Here is a 19,099-nt window from a genome sequence, read left to right as displayed (position 1 = left end):
TGTGAATGGTCAACCGTATAAAGATGTCCCACCCCTTGCCTATCATGTACAATGTGTTGGAGCGCTAACCATAGAAGCGCGACTGTCATCACTATGTGACTGAAGTAAACAAAGGAGCCAATGGAGGCGTTTCAGGCAGGATGGTTGGGGAGTCCCTCTGGAGGGAACACAGGGATGTTAGCCTTTGCAGGCCATTTACGTGCACAAAATCCATGACAGGAAAGGGAAAACCCCAAAAATGCTTGACATTAATGAGAGAATCACTGGAGCTAACTGTCGTCTCAAATGTTGTTTTGTTATGTTTGTATCCATTCTAAGAGGAGGATATCTCTGCGTGTTATTGTACTCCCTGCCATACAGTCACTGGCCATAAACCTGATAGGAATGCTTTTCATGTGTTGCATTCCTAATGCACAGGTAATAATCCTGCCACTATCTTTCCTTTCTTTCCCCATTTCATCCTGTTCATCGTGCTCTCATAGGTTCTTTTATTTCCATTCTTCCTCTCTCATCATGTCCTCCTGTTCCCTTTCCATCAACCCCCCCACCTCCACCTCCACCACCAGCTCACAGCCCAAATGCCTCCTTGTTTTCTGTCAGCTGTGAAGGGTGACTGTGTCAGCCGTATTAACAGCAGCTAGATGTGTTTGGTTCCACCAGAGAATACTGAGCGGCCCACATCAGTAGTCCTGTGCTGTGTGGCCCCGGGGACCAGGCCTATATGTATACAGCACATGGTCCACTGAGGCCACCAATGATAGAGATGTAATGATTCAATTACTGCAGCAGAACACCATAACACATTACAGCCATGGAGAACACTGAAAAGGGGAGAAACATATACCATTATATCATTTATAATGATATTAAACTGAGCTGAACTTTCCCACACATGCAGAGAGGAAAAGGATCATCACAAAAAAAGTGAAAAATGATAGTTCCTCATGGATTTAACAAAAAGAAAGTTAGACTGCTGTAATTTAGAAGAAAAATAGAAAAAATAAATCAACATAAATGCTAAAAGAAATACATCAGAAATACAATTAACTTCAATATGCATTGAATACAGAATTGCAAATATAGACAAAGACCAGTATGACCAAAGCCAATCAAATTCTCATATTTTATGTTGGCTAAAAGAAATTAGTGACCATTATAAACATTTAACTAATTGTTATGACAGACACTGCTGACAAATTATGACTGTTCTGCATCTGTGATACGCTTACATTTTAAAGACTTTTTAAGTTGTGTGCAAAGGTTAATTGTTGTTGCATTGTTCAAGAATGATGTATACTTAGCTAGATAACATAACATTTTGTTTCTGTTTCCCCTGCTTTCTAGGACCAGTAGCAGTGATAAGTGGTGAGGAAGACTCAGCCAGCCCCCTTCATCACGTGAACCATGGGATTATCAGTCACTGTACGCTGGATGGCGGGCCGGACGCCGTGGTGATTGGAATGACCAGGATACCCGTGATAGAGAACCCACAGTACTTCAGACATGGACACAACTGCAACAAACCCACCACCTGTAAGTACACACATCCACACTGTGCGGGGGGGGGGGGGGGGGGGGCTTACTTTTAGGGGGTCATGTCAAGTTAAGGGGCAGATTTGTTCAAAGGAGTAGATGCCTGCAGCTGATTTTTAGACACATTTTATGTCACCATCCATGGAGAGGTTGGGTTTCCTCTGGAAGGACGACTGCTCTCTCATACCTGTTTGGTTCCTCTTTGTGTTGGCTGGTTGGCATTTAAATTGTGTTGCTGACCAAACTACAAGTCCAGGAATTCAGCAACACAGCATTCCAAACATACTGACCATAACATTCTCAGGAAAATAGATAAAATAACTACATAATTTGAGCAAAGACCTTTTCAAATGTCAATTCAAAAACATCTATGGTGGACTACGTTGGAACTGTGATCTTGTTGCTGTTAAACCTAAAATGCCAGATTGAAATGCAAGCAGGACTTTTATACTCTTCTCTGGAGTGACACGGCTGGTATGCCAACCACTCGAGTGGTACACTGCTCAGGCTTCACCACCTAGCATTTCATCTGGAAGCTGCCACTCAAAAGTAGTAATTCATTAGGGTTGGCGTTCAAAAGTAGACCTACATTACTAGTGTAATGCATGCAGGGGGGTGCGCAAAACTAGTTTTTCTTGTTTATCTGATAAATGTTCCCCTACCACTTTTCAAACAAAGTGACATGGTTCTGACTTTGGTGTGGATAATCTGGATACATGCTGACACTGATATGGAATACTAGGTTGATCCCCCTCACACTGCCCTGTATAACTATCCCTCTGTCAATAGAAAGCAAACGTCCCTTTTTCTCTGGTGGTTTTTTTCATACAGGCTTTCTTTATTCTTTTAAAAAGAGCATCAATAGCAATGTTAGCAACCTATCATTGAAATGAGTGTGAAATTGTGTCCCACGAGTTGTGGTCATTCTGTAGAAGCCTCACATGGTGGCTAAGGTTAGTAACCCTGTTGCACAACCTTTTGTAACATCTATATCCTGGTGCACCCCCCCCCCCCCCTGTCCCTTTTATTCCAGTAGTCCCTCTACCCTCTTTGTGTCTCTATTGAACACAGATAGTATTCTGCCACAGCAGGGGAGCAAATCACTTCTTGACTTTACAGCCACATAAATCTTCACACACATACACACACACACACACACACACACACACACACACACACACACACACACACACACACACACACACACACACACACACACACACACACACACACACACACACACACACACAACTGATGTTGCTGCCAATGGTGATGCTAATCCATCACTAGAGTCACCTTGTGTGATTATTACCAGCTATATATTTCTACAGGTGCTGTATGTGTGTGTGTTTCTTCCTGTCATGAGTTTGTAATGATAAAGCCATCATCATCTTTGTGAGCTCATGCTCAACTCACTAGTACACACACATACACACACACACACACACACACACACACACACACACACACACACACACACACACACACACACACACACACACACACACACACACACACAGTTGTCTGCTTATTTAATATTTTCTTATATGGACTTCTGATGTCGTGTTTTGAGGGAATAACTGTGACATGTCTCCAAGCTTTAAAGTTCAAAAAGCTCTTTATTTTTCTCATGCTGCCTGTGCTGCAGCACCTCTTTTCACCGTCTGTCTGAAACCAGAGCCCAGTCCGCTCTGATTGGTTAGCTGGCCGGCTCTGTTGTGATTGGTCAACCAATTAGTGATGTCCTGCCTCTTAGCCTATCAAGTACAACGTGTTGGAGCACGAGCCAATAGTAATTTGTTGTATCTACTACTATATTTCAGGTATGTATATGACACACATCACACCATATTTTTAAGCAATCATGCTACTCCAGAATGTGTGATCCAGCAAATTACCAGTTCCATTTTTAGTTAAAGCTCTACAACATCCTATACTGTTTGTTGCACAGTAACTATCTGTCTTACTACTGCTGTATAACGTTTTTTAAATGATCTGCAGTACACTTATATCTATTTTTGTAATGCCAACAAATACTGATAAAGCCATTTTAGATGTACTTAAATCAACACAATATAAGGGAAAGCTATACATTAAATTTGACAAAGCATGACATTCACTTCAGAATACCATTAAATACATTACTCATCTGTTGTATTGCACACGGTTTCTTCTCTTGTCACGTAACTTCCATTCATGTGTTTAGAAAGCATTAAAAACCACTTGAAGTAAAGATTTGTCAAGTGATGGAAAGTGTTTTGCTCTGCCGCCTCAGAGCCTCTGTAGCATGTATGCTGCTGGATGATGCCAGTCCCAGAGCTCGTTACAGTCCTGCTAATTGCAACCCAGTGGCGGAACGGGCACCTTATACAGCTAACCCTTGTGTGTGTGTGTGTGTGTGTGTGTGTGTGTGTGTGTGTGTGTGCGTGTGTGTGTGTGTGTGTGACATGTTTTTATGTGGTTGTGTGTGTATTATGTTTGTTTGTTTGTATGTGGTTGTGTGTGTATTATGTATGTTTGTGTGTGCCCAGCCCCCACTGTGATAAAGCCATTGAGCCATGCACAAAGCACTGCCCGCTTCAATGCAGTCCAAATTATAGAAGCTAAAGCTGGGTAGAATTTTTACACAGTGTTGAAAGTCAAAGGGTCACAGCACTGGAGCTTGAGGAGAGAGCTGCTAGCCGTTTGAGCCTCAGTTCACTTTCATAGGTGCCTGAGGCCTGCCATAAAGACCACCACAAATATTCATTAGGAATGAAACTCTTTAATCCTAATTCCTGTACAAAAGGAAAAACAAAACTAAAGACAGGAAGAACCCGTAATAGAAGTTGAGTTGATTTGTTGCTTTAAAACAGCTAAATTAACCAACCAGACGCCAAAGATAAACGAGAATATCCATAATGACTTGTTAAGATACAGATTTATAAAAATGAATAAAATGCAATGTTTACAGGGAGACCAAAATAATCAGTGATGGGCAAGTTACTTTCAAAATGTAATACAGTACATATTACTTATTACTGTCTTTTTAAAGTAATAAGTTACATTACATTATTACTGTCTCTGAACTGTAATGCGTTACATTACTTTTGCATTACTTTGAGTTACTTTCACAAAAATAACTGCAAAAGTATGGCTTTAAATACTAAAATGTAGTTTATTGCAGCTCACTAATTAACACTATCTATCTATCTGGCAGTACATGCTGAACATTAGGAAAAGAGCTAGAGATTAAACGTATGCTCCGTTTAAGTGGGCTGAATAATATGTGATACCGGTAACATGACGTCTCTGTGTGTTATTAATAACATGTTAGTGGAGCCTCTGCATGGCCCTGTGACCTGCTGTATGTGAACGAGTCTCTATGGCAACGTTAGCTCACCTTTTCATTGGTCTGTTAACGGGGATTTGGCTGACAAGCTTTCTAAAAGTCGGCGATTCTAGCTGAGGCATTCTAGCGTCATAAATGATGTCTTTAACTCATTTTCATAAAGGTTAAACATTGTGCTATGACATTTTGTCAAAGATGTGTTTAGTGTTTGATGGTAGTAACCCCTTGTGACATCATATATTTAATGGGGTTTATAGAAGCTACAAAACAGCAGTTTGATAGCAGCACATTTAAATACAAAACAAAAACAAACATTTAAATCGTACAGATTTTACTTTGGCCAAAGTGCTGTAGAGATAAGTGGGCTTCAGTTCGCAATGGAACAGGTGTAGACCTTCTGCTGTCCTGGTAAACTCCATTTGGAACCAGGATGTCAAGCAAGCATGTATTTGTGTATTTGTTGAGAAGTACCTGGAACGCACTCGCAGTGAGGAAGAAGCGAGCCAATTAGTCGATTCAGGGCAAAGTCCATGTGCTAGAGTCTTTGGTTTAACCATCTCCTGGATGAAGGCAAGGCCTGATTAATTCAAAGCATGATGGTCCAGAACACATTGAAGATGATGGCAGTTATTCAGAGGTGTTGATTCAGAAAAGGTCTGAAAAAATGGCTGAGTTATGAACAGGTTTGTGCACCGACACATTTTTGCCATGTACCTACCAAAGCTAATCATGGTGTTGGTTGTAATGTTTAATACTTGCGTGGTTTAGTTAACATCTCAGTCCGTAAGGGCTACTTAGAAAACAAAATAGCTTTGTTTGGATGTGTCAAAGCCTGAAGTTATATTGTACTTTGACATAGTATTTGTTCAATTTATAACATTACATGCATCATACATGTCTCTTTGGGTTTTAAGGAACAGTTAACTTCTCACACAGACTCTCTGGAGACACACGGTTTAAAAACCCAAGATTAAAGTTTTAGACATGCAGCAAAGTAACACTGAGGATAAATATTACAGCATTATGCATTCACAGCCCCACTTTTTCTCCAGCAATTATTCATGCAGAGTTCTGAGGGCTGTGAAGCCTGAAGGCCAGGGGTGACAGCAGCTCCCAGGGCAATGCATTCATTTCATAAGTCTTGTTGGAGTGGACCGTAATTAACCCTCTCTGCTGTCCTTTCCCTGGCCTCCATCTATCACAAGTAGGCATGTTAAGAGATCTTACTCCCAATGCAACAAGGACTACATGTTTCATATCTTTACATAAAGTGTGGAATGTACCATATGAGCTATCCCTTTAGAGCCCATACTCATCAAACATGCTGCTGTGGCTGGCCTGCAGGGACCTGGGCTAAAAACAGTGTGCTGTATCCAAAGACCCAAATTAATTAATGCATTTTTGATGTTATCATATGGGGGCGGCATGTAAGAAAAATGTGTCCCGTAACAGTCCTAACCTCATTCTGAAATATTAACAGTGTTTCTTATTAGTTTGGGCCATCTAGACTACTGAAGACTTGTTATCTTATCATAATCAAGACACCAAAAAAATCAATGTTTTAAATATTGACTACTGATTGAAAAGTGGGTTCATTTAAAGGTGTGACGTACAGTATAATTCCTTTAATTGCAGTATTCTTACAATCAGATATGAATGGATACCATTCCTTAGGCCTGATTTCTATATTTGTTTGTCAGTTTTTCTACAATTCCCCCTTGCCTAAATACTTGAACAGAATATTCCAAAACTAGCCGCCAGATATAGAGCCGTCACTTGCAGAACAATACCTCAGCATAGAATTGTTTAGGAATAGTATGGACAGTCCCTACTGCTATCCAGCGAAAAAGTGAATTGTCCTTAGCCATAATTGTGATAGAAAGTTTAACTAAGATATATTAAAATGTGTGCTTTGCAAGACTGCTGCAAATATGCATCAGATTAAAGGGCTCAATTGTACATTGTCAGGGATTCTTTTCATTTTGAGTAAAAATCAGTACAAACATGTTTACCACATTTGCATGTAACTCTTCATAGCACTTGAAGTCCTTAAAGGTTCGGATCCTGTAAAAAAAATGGGGGGTTTCCTTGATACCGATGAATGTCATTGGCTACAAAGACTTGATAGTGTAGCATCTTACAGAGAGTGGGATGTCCCACTGTAGGGGGCAGGAGAGGGGGGGGGGGTCAATTGTATTTTTAAAGCCCCATATCGAAAATCACAAGCCTTACGTTCATTCAGTTACGGAATGTAGTGTTGGGGAGAGTAGATTAGAAATGGCTGGGCTGAAGGTTTCAATGCACTGACGCACCAGTCTGAAGGTCAGTGGTTCAATTCCAGCAGTGTATATTGAAGTGCCCTTAGGCAATATTCTAAACCCCAAATTGCCCCCATAGTCATATCTTCTGTATTGAACTGTATGGAATTGGATAAAAGCGTCTGTTAAATACATTGTAGGCCTAATGTAACGTAAAATGTACCACCCTCAGTTACAGCGATCACAACACCCCATTGAACCCCCCCATCACACCAATCTAGTCTGACCCACAGGATATAGACTGTTAGCCTCAGCCTGCCATTATGATTCTCCTTTCTTTCTAATACAAACAAGCAAGAACATCTTCTGACCTATAGCTGAATGCTAATGGAGGCTACACCACACAGCCAACATTGTACCAAAAAAAAAGATCAACAAAGGCTTTGGTGAAAGAGAAAAAGAAGCCATTCAATCAGACATGAAGGTCAGCCACCCTCCGACAACCTTCCTCAACTCTGACACCTGTCACCTCTCTGTCACTGCACGGCAGTCAAACACTTTTGAAAAGGCTTTTCAACAAGGCAACAAAGCTAGAATCACCCAGAGAACATCAGTCAATGCTGCTGACATGTGCCTTTGTCTTCATGTGTGTTTGTGCAGCTCTGTCCCCGGCAAACAGACTTCATCCATGAACCTGAACAGAGGTGACAGTAGAGAAGGTCATGACAGGAAACTCAATCGTCCATCAGATTGTCGAGCTGATCTAGTAATGAGGATTAAGAACCGGGGACCTTTTAGAGGCAAACCCGCCCACCTAAACATCCCCATCCCAAGATCATGTTAACCTGTTCTTTGAGGTTTTGGTCTCACAACAAACACAACTTTTTGATAGTTTGGAAGTATTGAATAGGCTAAATGAAAGTAAAACATTTATAATCTGTGGTGATTTTAATATTGACCTCTTAAATGTATCCAAACATAAAACAACTTCAGACTTCATGGATGCATTATACAGCAGAGGGCTATACCCATTGATCACCAAGCCCAGTAGAATAACCTCCACTTGTTCAACATTAATTGACAATATTTTTATAGATGTCATGGAGAACACTGTTAAAAGTGGGCTGTTAATAAATAACATAAGTGACCATTTAATTGTATAATCTATGATTGTGAAATAAAGACAAAGAAGGAGGAACATTGCAATAGATATGTAAGAGTAAGAACTGATGAAACAATAAACAAGTTCAGGAATGACCTCTTAAAAGAAGAGTGGAAAGGAGTTTATGTAGAAGAGGTAAATGCTGCTTATGAGGCATTTCTAAAGATCTACCTTTCACTGTATGACAAACACTGTCCGGCAACGCTATGTAAACATAAGAAATCTAGTTTCAATAAAAAGCCTTGGATAACAAAATGCTTGCAAAAAGAAAAATAAACTTTATAGAGACTTCACTAAATGTAAACAAAGACTGCTGAAAGACAATACAAGACTTATAAAAATAAGTTGACAAGCCAAAAAGAGTATTATAATAAGAAGTTAAAAGAAAATACAAATGATATCAAAGACACTTGGAAAATTCTAAACAATGTAATAGGAAATAAACCCGTGTGCACATGTCTGCCCAGTTATTTCATTAACGATAATAAGGAAATAAAAAACATGAAAGAAGTGGCAAATGAATTCAATTCTTTGTAAATGTTGGGTAATCTCGCAAATTCTATAAAAAAACATGAGGATAAGCAAACAGAGAGTGGCTGGAATGTGAAACATAAAGTGTTGCAGTCCATGTTTCTCGGAGAAGTGAGTGAAATGGAAATTAGATCAATTGTAGCAAAATCCCACAATAAGACATCAACTGATAGAGATGGGATCGACATGATTATAGTGAAAGAGACTATTGACTGTATGACCAAACCACTAAGCTATATTTTCAATCTTTCTTTTAATACGGGTACTTTTCCAGACAGAATGAAAATAGCAAAGGTTATTCCAATTTTTAAGATGGGAGATAAACACAGCTTTACTAACTACAGACCTGTGTCTCTACTTTCACAATTTTCCAAAGTACTGTTTCTACAAAAATTAGATACATTTATTGAAAAGAATCATTTGTTTAATGAGAGTCAGTATGGCTTTCGGGCAAACCGATCTACAGCTTTAGCATTAATGAAACTAACAGAAGAAATTACAACAGCAATAGAAAATCGTAAATACACAATAGGCGTATTTATTGATTTAAAAAAAGCATTTGATACTATAGATCACACCATCTTAATTTCTAAATTACATTCATATGGTGTGCGAGGAATAGTTCTAAACTGGTTAAGTAGCTCTTTAGATAACAGACAACAATACGTAGAGTTTGCTGGTAAAACATCTGAGAGTATGAACATTGAATTTGGAGTCCCACAGGGCTCGGTTTTGGGGCCTAAGCTTTTTCTTTTGTATATCAATGACATATGTGAGATATCAAAGATACTGCAGTTTGTGTTGTTTGCAGATGACACCAATTTCTTTAGTTCAGGAGATGATTTACAGGTTTTAGCAGAAAGCATTGTAAATGAAATGGCCAAACTTAAAATATGGTTTGATGAAAATAAGTTATCGTTTTGAACAAAATGAAGTTTATGATTTTTGCTAAAAAAAAAAAGGGTGAAAAAGTTTCACTGTCAATAGATGGAGTTTGTATTGAAAGAGTGTCTGAATTTAGGTTCTTGGGTGTGACAATGGATAACAAATTGACATGGCACATATAGCACATGTAAAAAAAAAGGTGTCAAATAATATTTCTGTATTGAATAAAGCAAAGTATGTGTTAGATTCCAAGGCAATGAGAATTCTATACTGCTCACTGGTTTTGCCATACTTGAGCTATTGTGTGGAAGTGTGGGGAAACACGTACAATATAAATCCATTGACTACTTTAAAGCAGATGTGTATTTCAGTGGTTGGAGTCACTGTGGAATTGTCTACAGAATGATTTAAAGGGTTGTATAAATATTTTTCAGTTCAAGAAGATGTATAAAAAAAGAGTAACTAAACTTTATGAAGTGGCAGGTAATCTGTTTCCTTAGTTGATTGTGGATTAGTGTACATGTGGCTTGTTTCTTTTCTCACGTTACTGTAAGTATTTGTTGTAAGTAACTATAATTGACAGACCATCTACTTTGATTGTTTATGTTTTGAGTAAGGGGCAGGCACAATAAGATTTATTATTCTCCCTGCTCCTTTTCGCTCATGGAAGGTGTAAAGAGTTGTGTTTTTGAATGTGAATTGATTTTCTTTTCTTTTTTTTTCTTATGTTGTGCACCATCATGAGCAGAACAAATAAAAATGAAATTAAAGTAAATTAAATAGTTGCCCGTGTCAATCTGATGAGTTGTTAAAGGCCTGAGCAGCGGTACGATTTGAGACTCATTCATTTCATTGCAATTAAACACCAGTGTTCAAGAACTCCCACTTATCTTACCTTTGGATTTTCCCTCTTACCCATCGGACTGAAGAAAACGAGTGTGTACATCAGCTTAACAGTCAATCGTGAATCCTGTTCCTCCTGTAGTCCACCATGACCATGAGTAGATTGGGTAGTCTATGGTCATTTGCATAATTAATGTCCCAACGATTGCCTTTCCTAGATTCTTGCTTTGTTTCTTTTTGGGCAGGTTTCATTCAAAAATATGTAACCAAAGGGAAAGAAAGCACTTTAACACTGTCCGAGTGAGATAACTTTCCAAGTGTGCCAAACCATAAAAACTGAACAAAAAAACTTAAAAAGTGGAAACTATTTTAAAATGAGAAACTTGTATGACATAATAAAGTAGTGTAAGATTATTGGGAGCCTTCTGTGACATAACCCTAACCCTAGTGGTATTAAGGATCTTTAGTGTGTAGAGTAATCTGGTGTATATAAGGTGGTTTACCTCCTTTTAGCATAATTTTATTAAAACATCCACGTTAGAGAGGAGTGGATGTGCCGTACCTTTTAAAAATAATTGTTTTAAATGCATGTCATCCAGTCCCTCTTCCTCTGTCCCTCTCAGATGTTCAGCATATCAAACAGAGGGACATCATTCTGAAGAGGGAGCTCGGAGAAGGAGCCTTTGGCAAGGTCTTCCTGGCTGAGTGTTACAACCTGAGCCCCACCAAGGACAAGATGCTAGTAGCTGTAAAGGTAAGAGAAGGAAGTAGGTGTTTTTGTGAAGATAGAGTCTCCATTATTACACACTTATTCTGCTCAGATTTTTCATAAACGCTCTCTCCTGGTTCTGTAAAGTAAATCAGTCCTGTCACGCTTTTAAGTGTTGTTTTGAAGATGTGTCATTCAGTTTTAACAGACAGCAAAGTAAATGCATTGAACACTCACTTCAACATACAGTGCCCATCAGTCATGTATCACCTACTGACACAAAATACATTCACGGTTCAGCTGACAAATAATCTTTCCCAAGAAATTAGACTTTATTGTCTGTTTAATCGCTACCTATGTGCCAAGCATTATAAGCAACTTCTTAGCCTACTCACTGAAGAATCCTGGTCATTTATTTGTTAATGTGCAGATGCCAAGTGCTTGCAAGTGTGTAACACTATACACTTCTCACTCTCAATGATCGGCATCGTGGTTAAGAAACAAAAGTGTCGCAACCAGCCGCGGTTGCAGTTGGACCAACTAAATACAGCACCATCCAATTAAAAGGTGTACATGAGTTTTTATTCTGTATTTAATAAACATACCGCTATACTGGTGTTAAAAAAAGAAAGCACCATTCGTTTTAATTGGTTAAATGTGCAGTCTATAATGATTTCCTACCATAAACAATAACTAGCTACCGAGTTAGCGGCAGGCACAACAGCAGTGTGTGATTTCACAACACCAGTTTGAACACACTGCGCAAGTGTTCACAGTGTACAACATGCACAGAAGTGTTATAGCCCCGGATGTTTTATCAAATAGCCCCAGTTCTCAAGATCTTTTACAACTAATATCTAAAAAATATATATTGCTGTTTATTCATCTGTCATACTGACCATACATTAAAGTTGTTTAAAATAATATGATACAAAGTACTTTTGGGTCCTCTCTGTGCCTCATTCAAGCTTAGCTCAGTGTGTGTATTGCAGAAGCAAATTTTTATTGAGTTCACCGGTAAGGGGGATTGTTGTTAGGATCTGGTGGTAGCTAGTGTAGGAATGTTCGTTTGATCGAAGTCCAGGTGTGGATTTAAAAGAAAACAAAGTGAAGCTCCTCTTGTAAGTTTTAAAAGGATTATTTAATAAAAGGATGCGGCAGTAGGTTTTACAAAAGTTTCCCGACTGTGACTCAATAGTTCGGAACACGCTTCCACAGCCACTTAAGAGTGGAAATTCTAAGTAGTTAACTGTTAATAAAACGGTTTTCAAAATAAGACAGTGTTGTAGTTACACATAATATTGATTATTATTTCTTACACTAGCTACGCTAACAGATATCCTTTTCAACAAGAGTTCTCTCAGAGTCAGTCAGGAAGGGTGAGTGCTCTGCCTCTGGTAACGCTACAGCTCAGGTTAGGGATGTTAAATACTCTTTGAGTAGCTAGTTAAAGTTAGTCTAAGTTAGCTCAGTTGTTTTGGAATTTAAATGCAAATGTGGAGTTTGCAAATACAGTGAAATCTGACTTGAACCGGCGACCCTACGATTCCCAGTCCAAGCCCTTACTTACTGAGCCACTGCTGGTCTAACATGACATATGTTGAAGATAGAGAATCAGCTGTTTGTTACAGGAGCGGTTATTAATGGAAAACATGGCCGCCACAGTGACCTGCAACAGAAAGGTGTTCTTCTTAGTGAGGATATAGAGGGATTACAGCTGCAGCCTTTTTAATCCTGCAGGATTTATTGCCCTTTGCAGCATAATGCAATTTTTTCTATCTGGACAACCAGCTGTATCCTACACACACATGACTACGATTTACACAAGGTGTCTGAATTTCCATTATTGTAATAGTCCTTTTCCAGCGCAACTTTTTTTTGTTCGACGAAGTATTGCCTCAGAAATAATTGCATTAATGAGTTACTGTCATTTTAAAACCACTTTATTCCACTTATATAATGATAACATAATTACATTAAAAAAGCAAATACACACTTTCCAAGGGCTATGAATACAAATAATTTATTGAAACATAAGAGTTGGAATGTGAAAAAATAATTTGAATATCATAAATAAAGAAAATAGAGAGAAATAAAAGCACACTTGAAAAGCAACAAATACAGCATACTCTCAGCCTCTGTTAACAAAAAGAAGACACAGATCAGGGGACGACACGAGTCTCGAACAACAATATTGAAAGTAACATTTTTAAATGGTTTTTATGAGGACTTTTACAAATAATTTAGAAAGTGTGAACCTGATCTTTAAATGTCACTGCATCCTAGCCCAAATCTGCACATGAACACCAAAACACATAAAGGTGCTTAAAACACTGAGTCATGAAAAGTAACGCATGTCAGTGCTCACACACATTCTGAATGTTTTAATTTTGAGGTAGGGACAGTTAGCAGGCAGAGGTGGATGTTATTTTTTCTCAAGTAAAATGTAAAAATAAGCTGTTACAAGTAGTCCTACAATCAAAACCTTACTTAAGGAAAAGCACTAACGTAAGTATTGGCATCAAAAGACACTTAAAGTACAAAAGTAGTAAAGAAATTTGAAGGGAAACCATGGCTGCGAGGGAACGATCGGCTGGCTTTCAACCAAAAGGTTGCCCGTGCAGTCAATATGTCGATGTATCCTTGGGCAGGATACTGAACCCTGAGTTGCTCCCAATGGCCAATGGTTGTGCGAGTGCTAGCTTCCCAAAGCAAGTGGTACTGCTCTGTATGAATGAGGTGTGAATGGGTGAATGATTCGTAGTAGGTAAAGCACTTTGAGGGGTCCAGAAGACTGGATGAATCGCTATAGAAGTACATTCCATTTACCATTTCAATATAATAAATCAGTGGATGATAATTGTTGATTCATTAAAGGGGCCCTATTGTGCTAATTTTCAGGTCCATATTAGTATTGTGTGCCTCTCCTGTGACATGTTTCCATGCTTTAACTGTTAACATAAAGTTGTAGCTTGAGTTTTGTCAGTGTGTTTACATCGTATTATTGCAACTTAAAATGTGTAAGGCAATCAGTTTCCTAATAAGATAAGTACCCACAACGGAGTCATAAGTAGATAGCTTTAAATTGGATTTACTTTATTCAGTAAATTCCATAATACATTTAATAAATCTGAACTAAAGGTGTTTGTGTGGTTTCAGACATTTCTTGTTCAAAAATAAACATTTACTTATGACGGTTAACTGTTGGTACAGAATATAGCTTTATTCTGGGGTTATTTACTCTTTCTGTTTCTGTTTTGCCCAAGCCTCTTTTATATTCAGCTGTGTTCTCTCTGCTCAAAAATGTCCATTATAGTGAAACAACATCGTAATGAAGGTTGGTTCAACACAGAGGCACTTTGTTAGCATTGCTAATGTGAAATGCCACTATAACAGACAGCAGCTCAGTGTATGAGTAGTATGACCTCCCAGCGTTAACAAGAGCTGAGATGAAGGAAAACAAGAGCAGTGAGGGGAAAAGGGAAGCGGTAAACAAGAAGGTAACCATGGCAGCAGTACTGCTATTAAAGCTATCAACAGTAATCTAAGTGCCATTCACTGAAGAAGAATACGGTGCCTGTTTGACCTTTGTTTGACTCTGCTCTCGCCCCGAGGATCCTTTTCTGTTTTTAAAGAAAGCAAAGCACACTGTTGTTAGAAGAAGAACTGAGATGTGTGTGTCTCTTATTTAAGATCAAATAAGAGGTTGAAAATAGGACAAATCTAGCAGGAAGTGCAACAGGCTGCAGGCAAGGTTGTCACATGCACACTAGAGCATACGTCTCAAACTGAAGACCCGCGGGCCAAATCCAGCCCGCAAACTCATTTTGTGTCCCGGGAGAGCTTTCAAAGGATAGGCTATAATGTTTATTATACGGCTACACGCCGCTTTACAGAAGCTCGTTGCCCATAAACTACATGTCCCACAATTCATTTCGTTTTGTGACATGCGCACTGAAGCGACTTCAGTTACTGTCGAGTGAGGCAGTGAGTGACAGAGTTAAGTCAGAGAACTTTTAATATTGACGAGAACGTTCACTCTCAAAACCGTTCCGGTATGGTACTGCACCTGGGGGGCGCTGGTGGGCCAGTGCAGAATGAATGTGGTCCTATGGAGCCCCACCCATAGATTCCTACATTTCTTTGGATATAATTTTTTTTTAAATCACTGCTATAGTTTTTTAAACATGGAATGGATAATCCTCACAAACGACACATAGCTAGTATTTTATATTCGCTTGATTTTGACTAAAATTAGGTTTTTGTAAATCGAATGACGTCATGCGTGATAAATTGCTTTACGGCACCTTGTGTCTCTCCTTCCCTTTCCTTTCCCTCGCAGCAACAGCTGCATACGATCGCAGCTGATTTGGCTCCGTGGGACCAAAGCCCGTCTACGGAATATACGTCAATATTAAAAGTTCTCTGGCGTTGTTGATGTTCTGTGGACAGGTACCACAAAGCGTATTCTTCGGTCGTAACCAGTCGTGAGTTCTTCATTGACCAATCGGCTTTCATTAGCCAGATGCTAGCAGAACCTGGGTCGCAACTGCCCAACCTGTAAGAAAACAAAAGGCTATGACCCCCAGATTATTCCACTTTTGACGAAAAATCCCTGTCGACCTCTCGGAAACCACAGTAGTATTTTGGATTTTGTAGACGATATGCTAGGAGAATGATGTAGCTAGCCGCCTAGCTCCATAGGGGTCCATGTATTCTGCACTCGCCCGCGATCGCCCCCTAGGTGAACTGCAGCCAAATTCGGTACAATGGGGGTGAATAGAGAGTGAAGGGGCTTTCCGTAGACGGGCTTTGGTTAAGTTACAGCGGCACAGCGACAACAAACACGGAGCAAAGTCTGCTTCAGCAACCGAGACAAGAAACACCGGAACCAGAACCAACAGACGGCTGCTTCCTCACAGAATGACCCGCTGTTAGAGTCAGTCCGGTGTCGCTAAGGCTCATTCAGAGACACACATGGATTTATGTTTTAAAATAAACTTGCATTACGGTTATTTCCACTTTCGTGATTTGAGAAAGATATGAGGTTTTGACTCGCTGCTTATGAATTTGTTTTCTGTATATTCAGACGACGAATACTTGGTAATACGTGTGTAAAGTTTGTGAAGGCAGGAGGAAAACTTCCGCCATCACCGTCTCCTCTCTGTCCCCCCCCTTCATCCGTGAAAATAATGAGTGACAGGTGATACACACCAGGGTCTGGAACAGGGGGTTTTCAAAGTCTTGGCTTTTAGTCTATTCAAATATTGCAAAACTCAACTCATAAATACTTAAATAGTGCTTGAACTGAAAAAAATAATAAGGCTACTTAATCTCATAAATTCATGGGATTTATTTAACAGACAGAGAAATGTAAGTGTGCACCCACATACAGTTTTTCTGTGTCTACGTGCGCCATATGTCAGTGCACAACTATGTGTTAATGCTACCAAACTCATTTTTGAAATAAATTGTTCAATTGTTGTAATGGTTGCATATTTTCCCTTGCAATTATTTGCCTTAGACTTCTGCTTTCAGAGGTAGTTATTACCAAAACCAATAGTTATCCAATGCAGAGGCAATAATGTGATAGAATACATTGTTTTATAGTTATATTATATATATATTTATATTGTCTTAAAGTTAAAACCGGCCCTTTGAGTGCAACCATAATGCTAGTGTGAAATTGAGTTTGACACCCCTGCACTAGAGGTTTTCAAATACAGTATGTTTTAATCTTAAACAAATAGCCATTTGGAAACAAAGACAAGAGCCTATAGCATAAGGTGGCTGGTATGGACTGACAAAATGATTTGGTTATTCAATCTATGCCCTCAAAAATGAATCAGACCCTGGTTACCATTAAGTTAAGAGCAGGAATAATATCTCATGCATAAATCGTGGCTCCCTAGGTATCCTTTTCTCTTTGTGGCCATTCCTGGTTATAATATTGGCCTTTTAACAAAAAAAGTGGGATGTTTTCCAGGCATAAAGAAATAAAGTAGAAACATCATTACTGTGTGTTTTCGCTCTCTTGGAAAAATCCATAAATGATACATCCTTTTCAACTCTCCTTCCTAGAGGTTGTTTTTCTCTTCCCTCCATTTTTTCCCATTTGACTGTCTCTAAATTGCAGGATTTACTGCTACAATTCAGTTACATCATGCTTCACTGCAGATGTTGATTTAGAAGTGAGCTGTTTGTAATATAACTGAAGGAGAGATAAAGAAAGGATAGGATCTGCTGTAACATGCCCTCTCTTTTCCTCCAGACTCTGAAGGACCCGACTCTTGCAGCCAGGAAGGATTTCCAGCGTGAGGCCGAGCTGCTGACCAACCTCCAGCACGACCACATAGTGAAGTTCTACGGAGTGTGTGTGGATGGAGACCCTCTCATCATGGTGTTCGAGTACATGAAGCATGGAGATCTCAACAAGTTCCTCAGGTGAGTTCAGACAGGAGGAGGTATGCTCGGAAGGAACACCATGACAGAGATCACTTGCTAAGAGTAAAACTATCCAAAAGGATTAGTGTATCTTTTATCTGGACACAAGTGTTCCATTTCCAATGTTGAAACCTAGATTTGTCCAAATACTATGTGAGCATTATGTAAGGGATAATGTGCACCCTTACATAATCCCATTAAAATCGAATTATTAAAGACAGCAGCATCATAGAGGCCAAAAAGAGTGACACGGGTGTGTCAATGTGCCAAGTTGTGACCAGCTATCCAGGCCAGTCTCTAAAGACTTTCCAAGGTGTAAAGATGCTGCTGCTGGAGTACTGACTGGAAGCAGTGCTGATATCATGTCTCCCATATCCTCTTAAAATACTCTGTCCTACAATATCAGTCTCATGAAGAAATGTTTTAACTTTATTAAAAATGTGCATTCTTCTATTCAGGAGGGAACTTTGACAGAGGATTACTCAAAAAGTATGCAGTAAAAGTACTGCATCGTATTTGTGGGAGCAGTTTCTCTTGTTCTGAGTTTGTATCGCTCATCAAATATAGCAAGGAAAAAAATGAAGAACCGCTGATTTGACCAAGCAAATGCGAGAGCCGACTGAGTTGATCGCAGTCCAGAATCGCTGTATAATTTAAATCTCCTAGCAACGTTGTCCATTTTAGACAAGCTGAGTGGCCTATTACATTTACAGCTCTCAATAACATTTATTTTCTTGGCTCAATGTGTGTCTTAGCTAAATTCCCCTTGTTTTCGCATGTTTATAATATTATAATCTTTCCTTCAGCCGGAGACTGTAGTGATTCAAATCAAGTATTTTTTAGCATGCGAGTGCTTTTGTTTTGAAATAACTTCAGATAGTTTAGCCCCGCCCCTTGCTCCAATGATCATTTGACCATTTAGTAAGCTAAAAAGCAAAAACGAAATATAAAACAAAATACAAGTATAAAAGTGAATATTAAAAAATGTATTCCAAGGTACATTCTGCTGGTGATAAATTGACCAGAAAGCTATTCTGCAGATTGATATGACTAAGATTGATATAGTCACTTGATCCTCGTCCTCAATTTATTACAATAGAAAATAAATTATTGCTCAAAAGCATGGAGAGTGTAAATCTGTGTTGTCTGTATGTCAGCTGATGGATGATGAGTGGAGGGGTGTAGCTGTGGGTATAAGGTGAGGAAACCAAACTGACAGCTTGGCCAGATCCAAGCCAACAATCAATAAAGTGCCGCTTATTGTCTTAACACTTAAAGGAAGTTTGGGGAAGATGCCACAGGCTCTTTAAACATCTGTTAGTATAGAGCATTGCAGCGTGTTGCTGTCCTGACACTGACCGGGCCTCTGTTTGCTTCATTGTGACTATTTAGAACTGCATTAC

At 39.1% G+C, this 19,099-nt stretch overlaps 1 protein-coding gene across 1 annotated transcript in view; it reads left to right on the top strand.

Annotated features, from left to right (window-relative positions):
- ntrk3a (neurotrophic tyrosine kinase, receptor, type 3a) overlaps positions 1-19,099 on the top strand; it is a 155,367-nt gene that overhangs the window by 119,836 nt on the left and 16,432 nt on the right. Inside the window, exons 13-15 of the mRNA XM_063909703.1 lie at positions 1,345-1,533; positions 11,167-11,297; positions 17,524-17,696. Of these exons, the coding sequence (XP_063765773.1) occupies positions 1,345-1,533; positions 11,167-11,297; positions 17,524-17,696 (493 nt within the window). The remainder of the gene's footprint in view (positions 1-1,344; positions 1,534-11,166; positions 11,298-17,523; positions 17,697-19,099) is intronic.

Source organism: Eleginops maclovinus, chromosome 2, assembly GCF_036324505.1.
Source record: "Eleginops maclovinus isolate JMC-PN-2008 ecotype Puerto Natales chromosome 2, JC_Emac_rtc_rv5, whole genome shotgun sequence".
In the NCBI taxonomy this organism is placed as follows: Eukaryota; Metazoa; Chordata; class Actinopteri; order Perciformes; family Eleginopidae; genus Eleginops; species Eleginops maclovinus.
The sequence above is the reverse complement of the archived record's forward strand: the minus strand, read 5'-3'. Positions and strand labels throughout refer to the sequence as shown.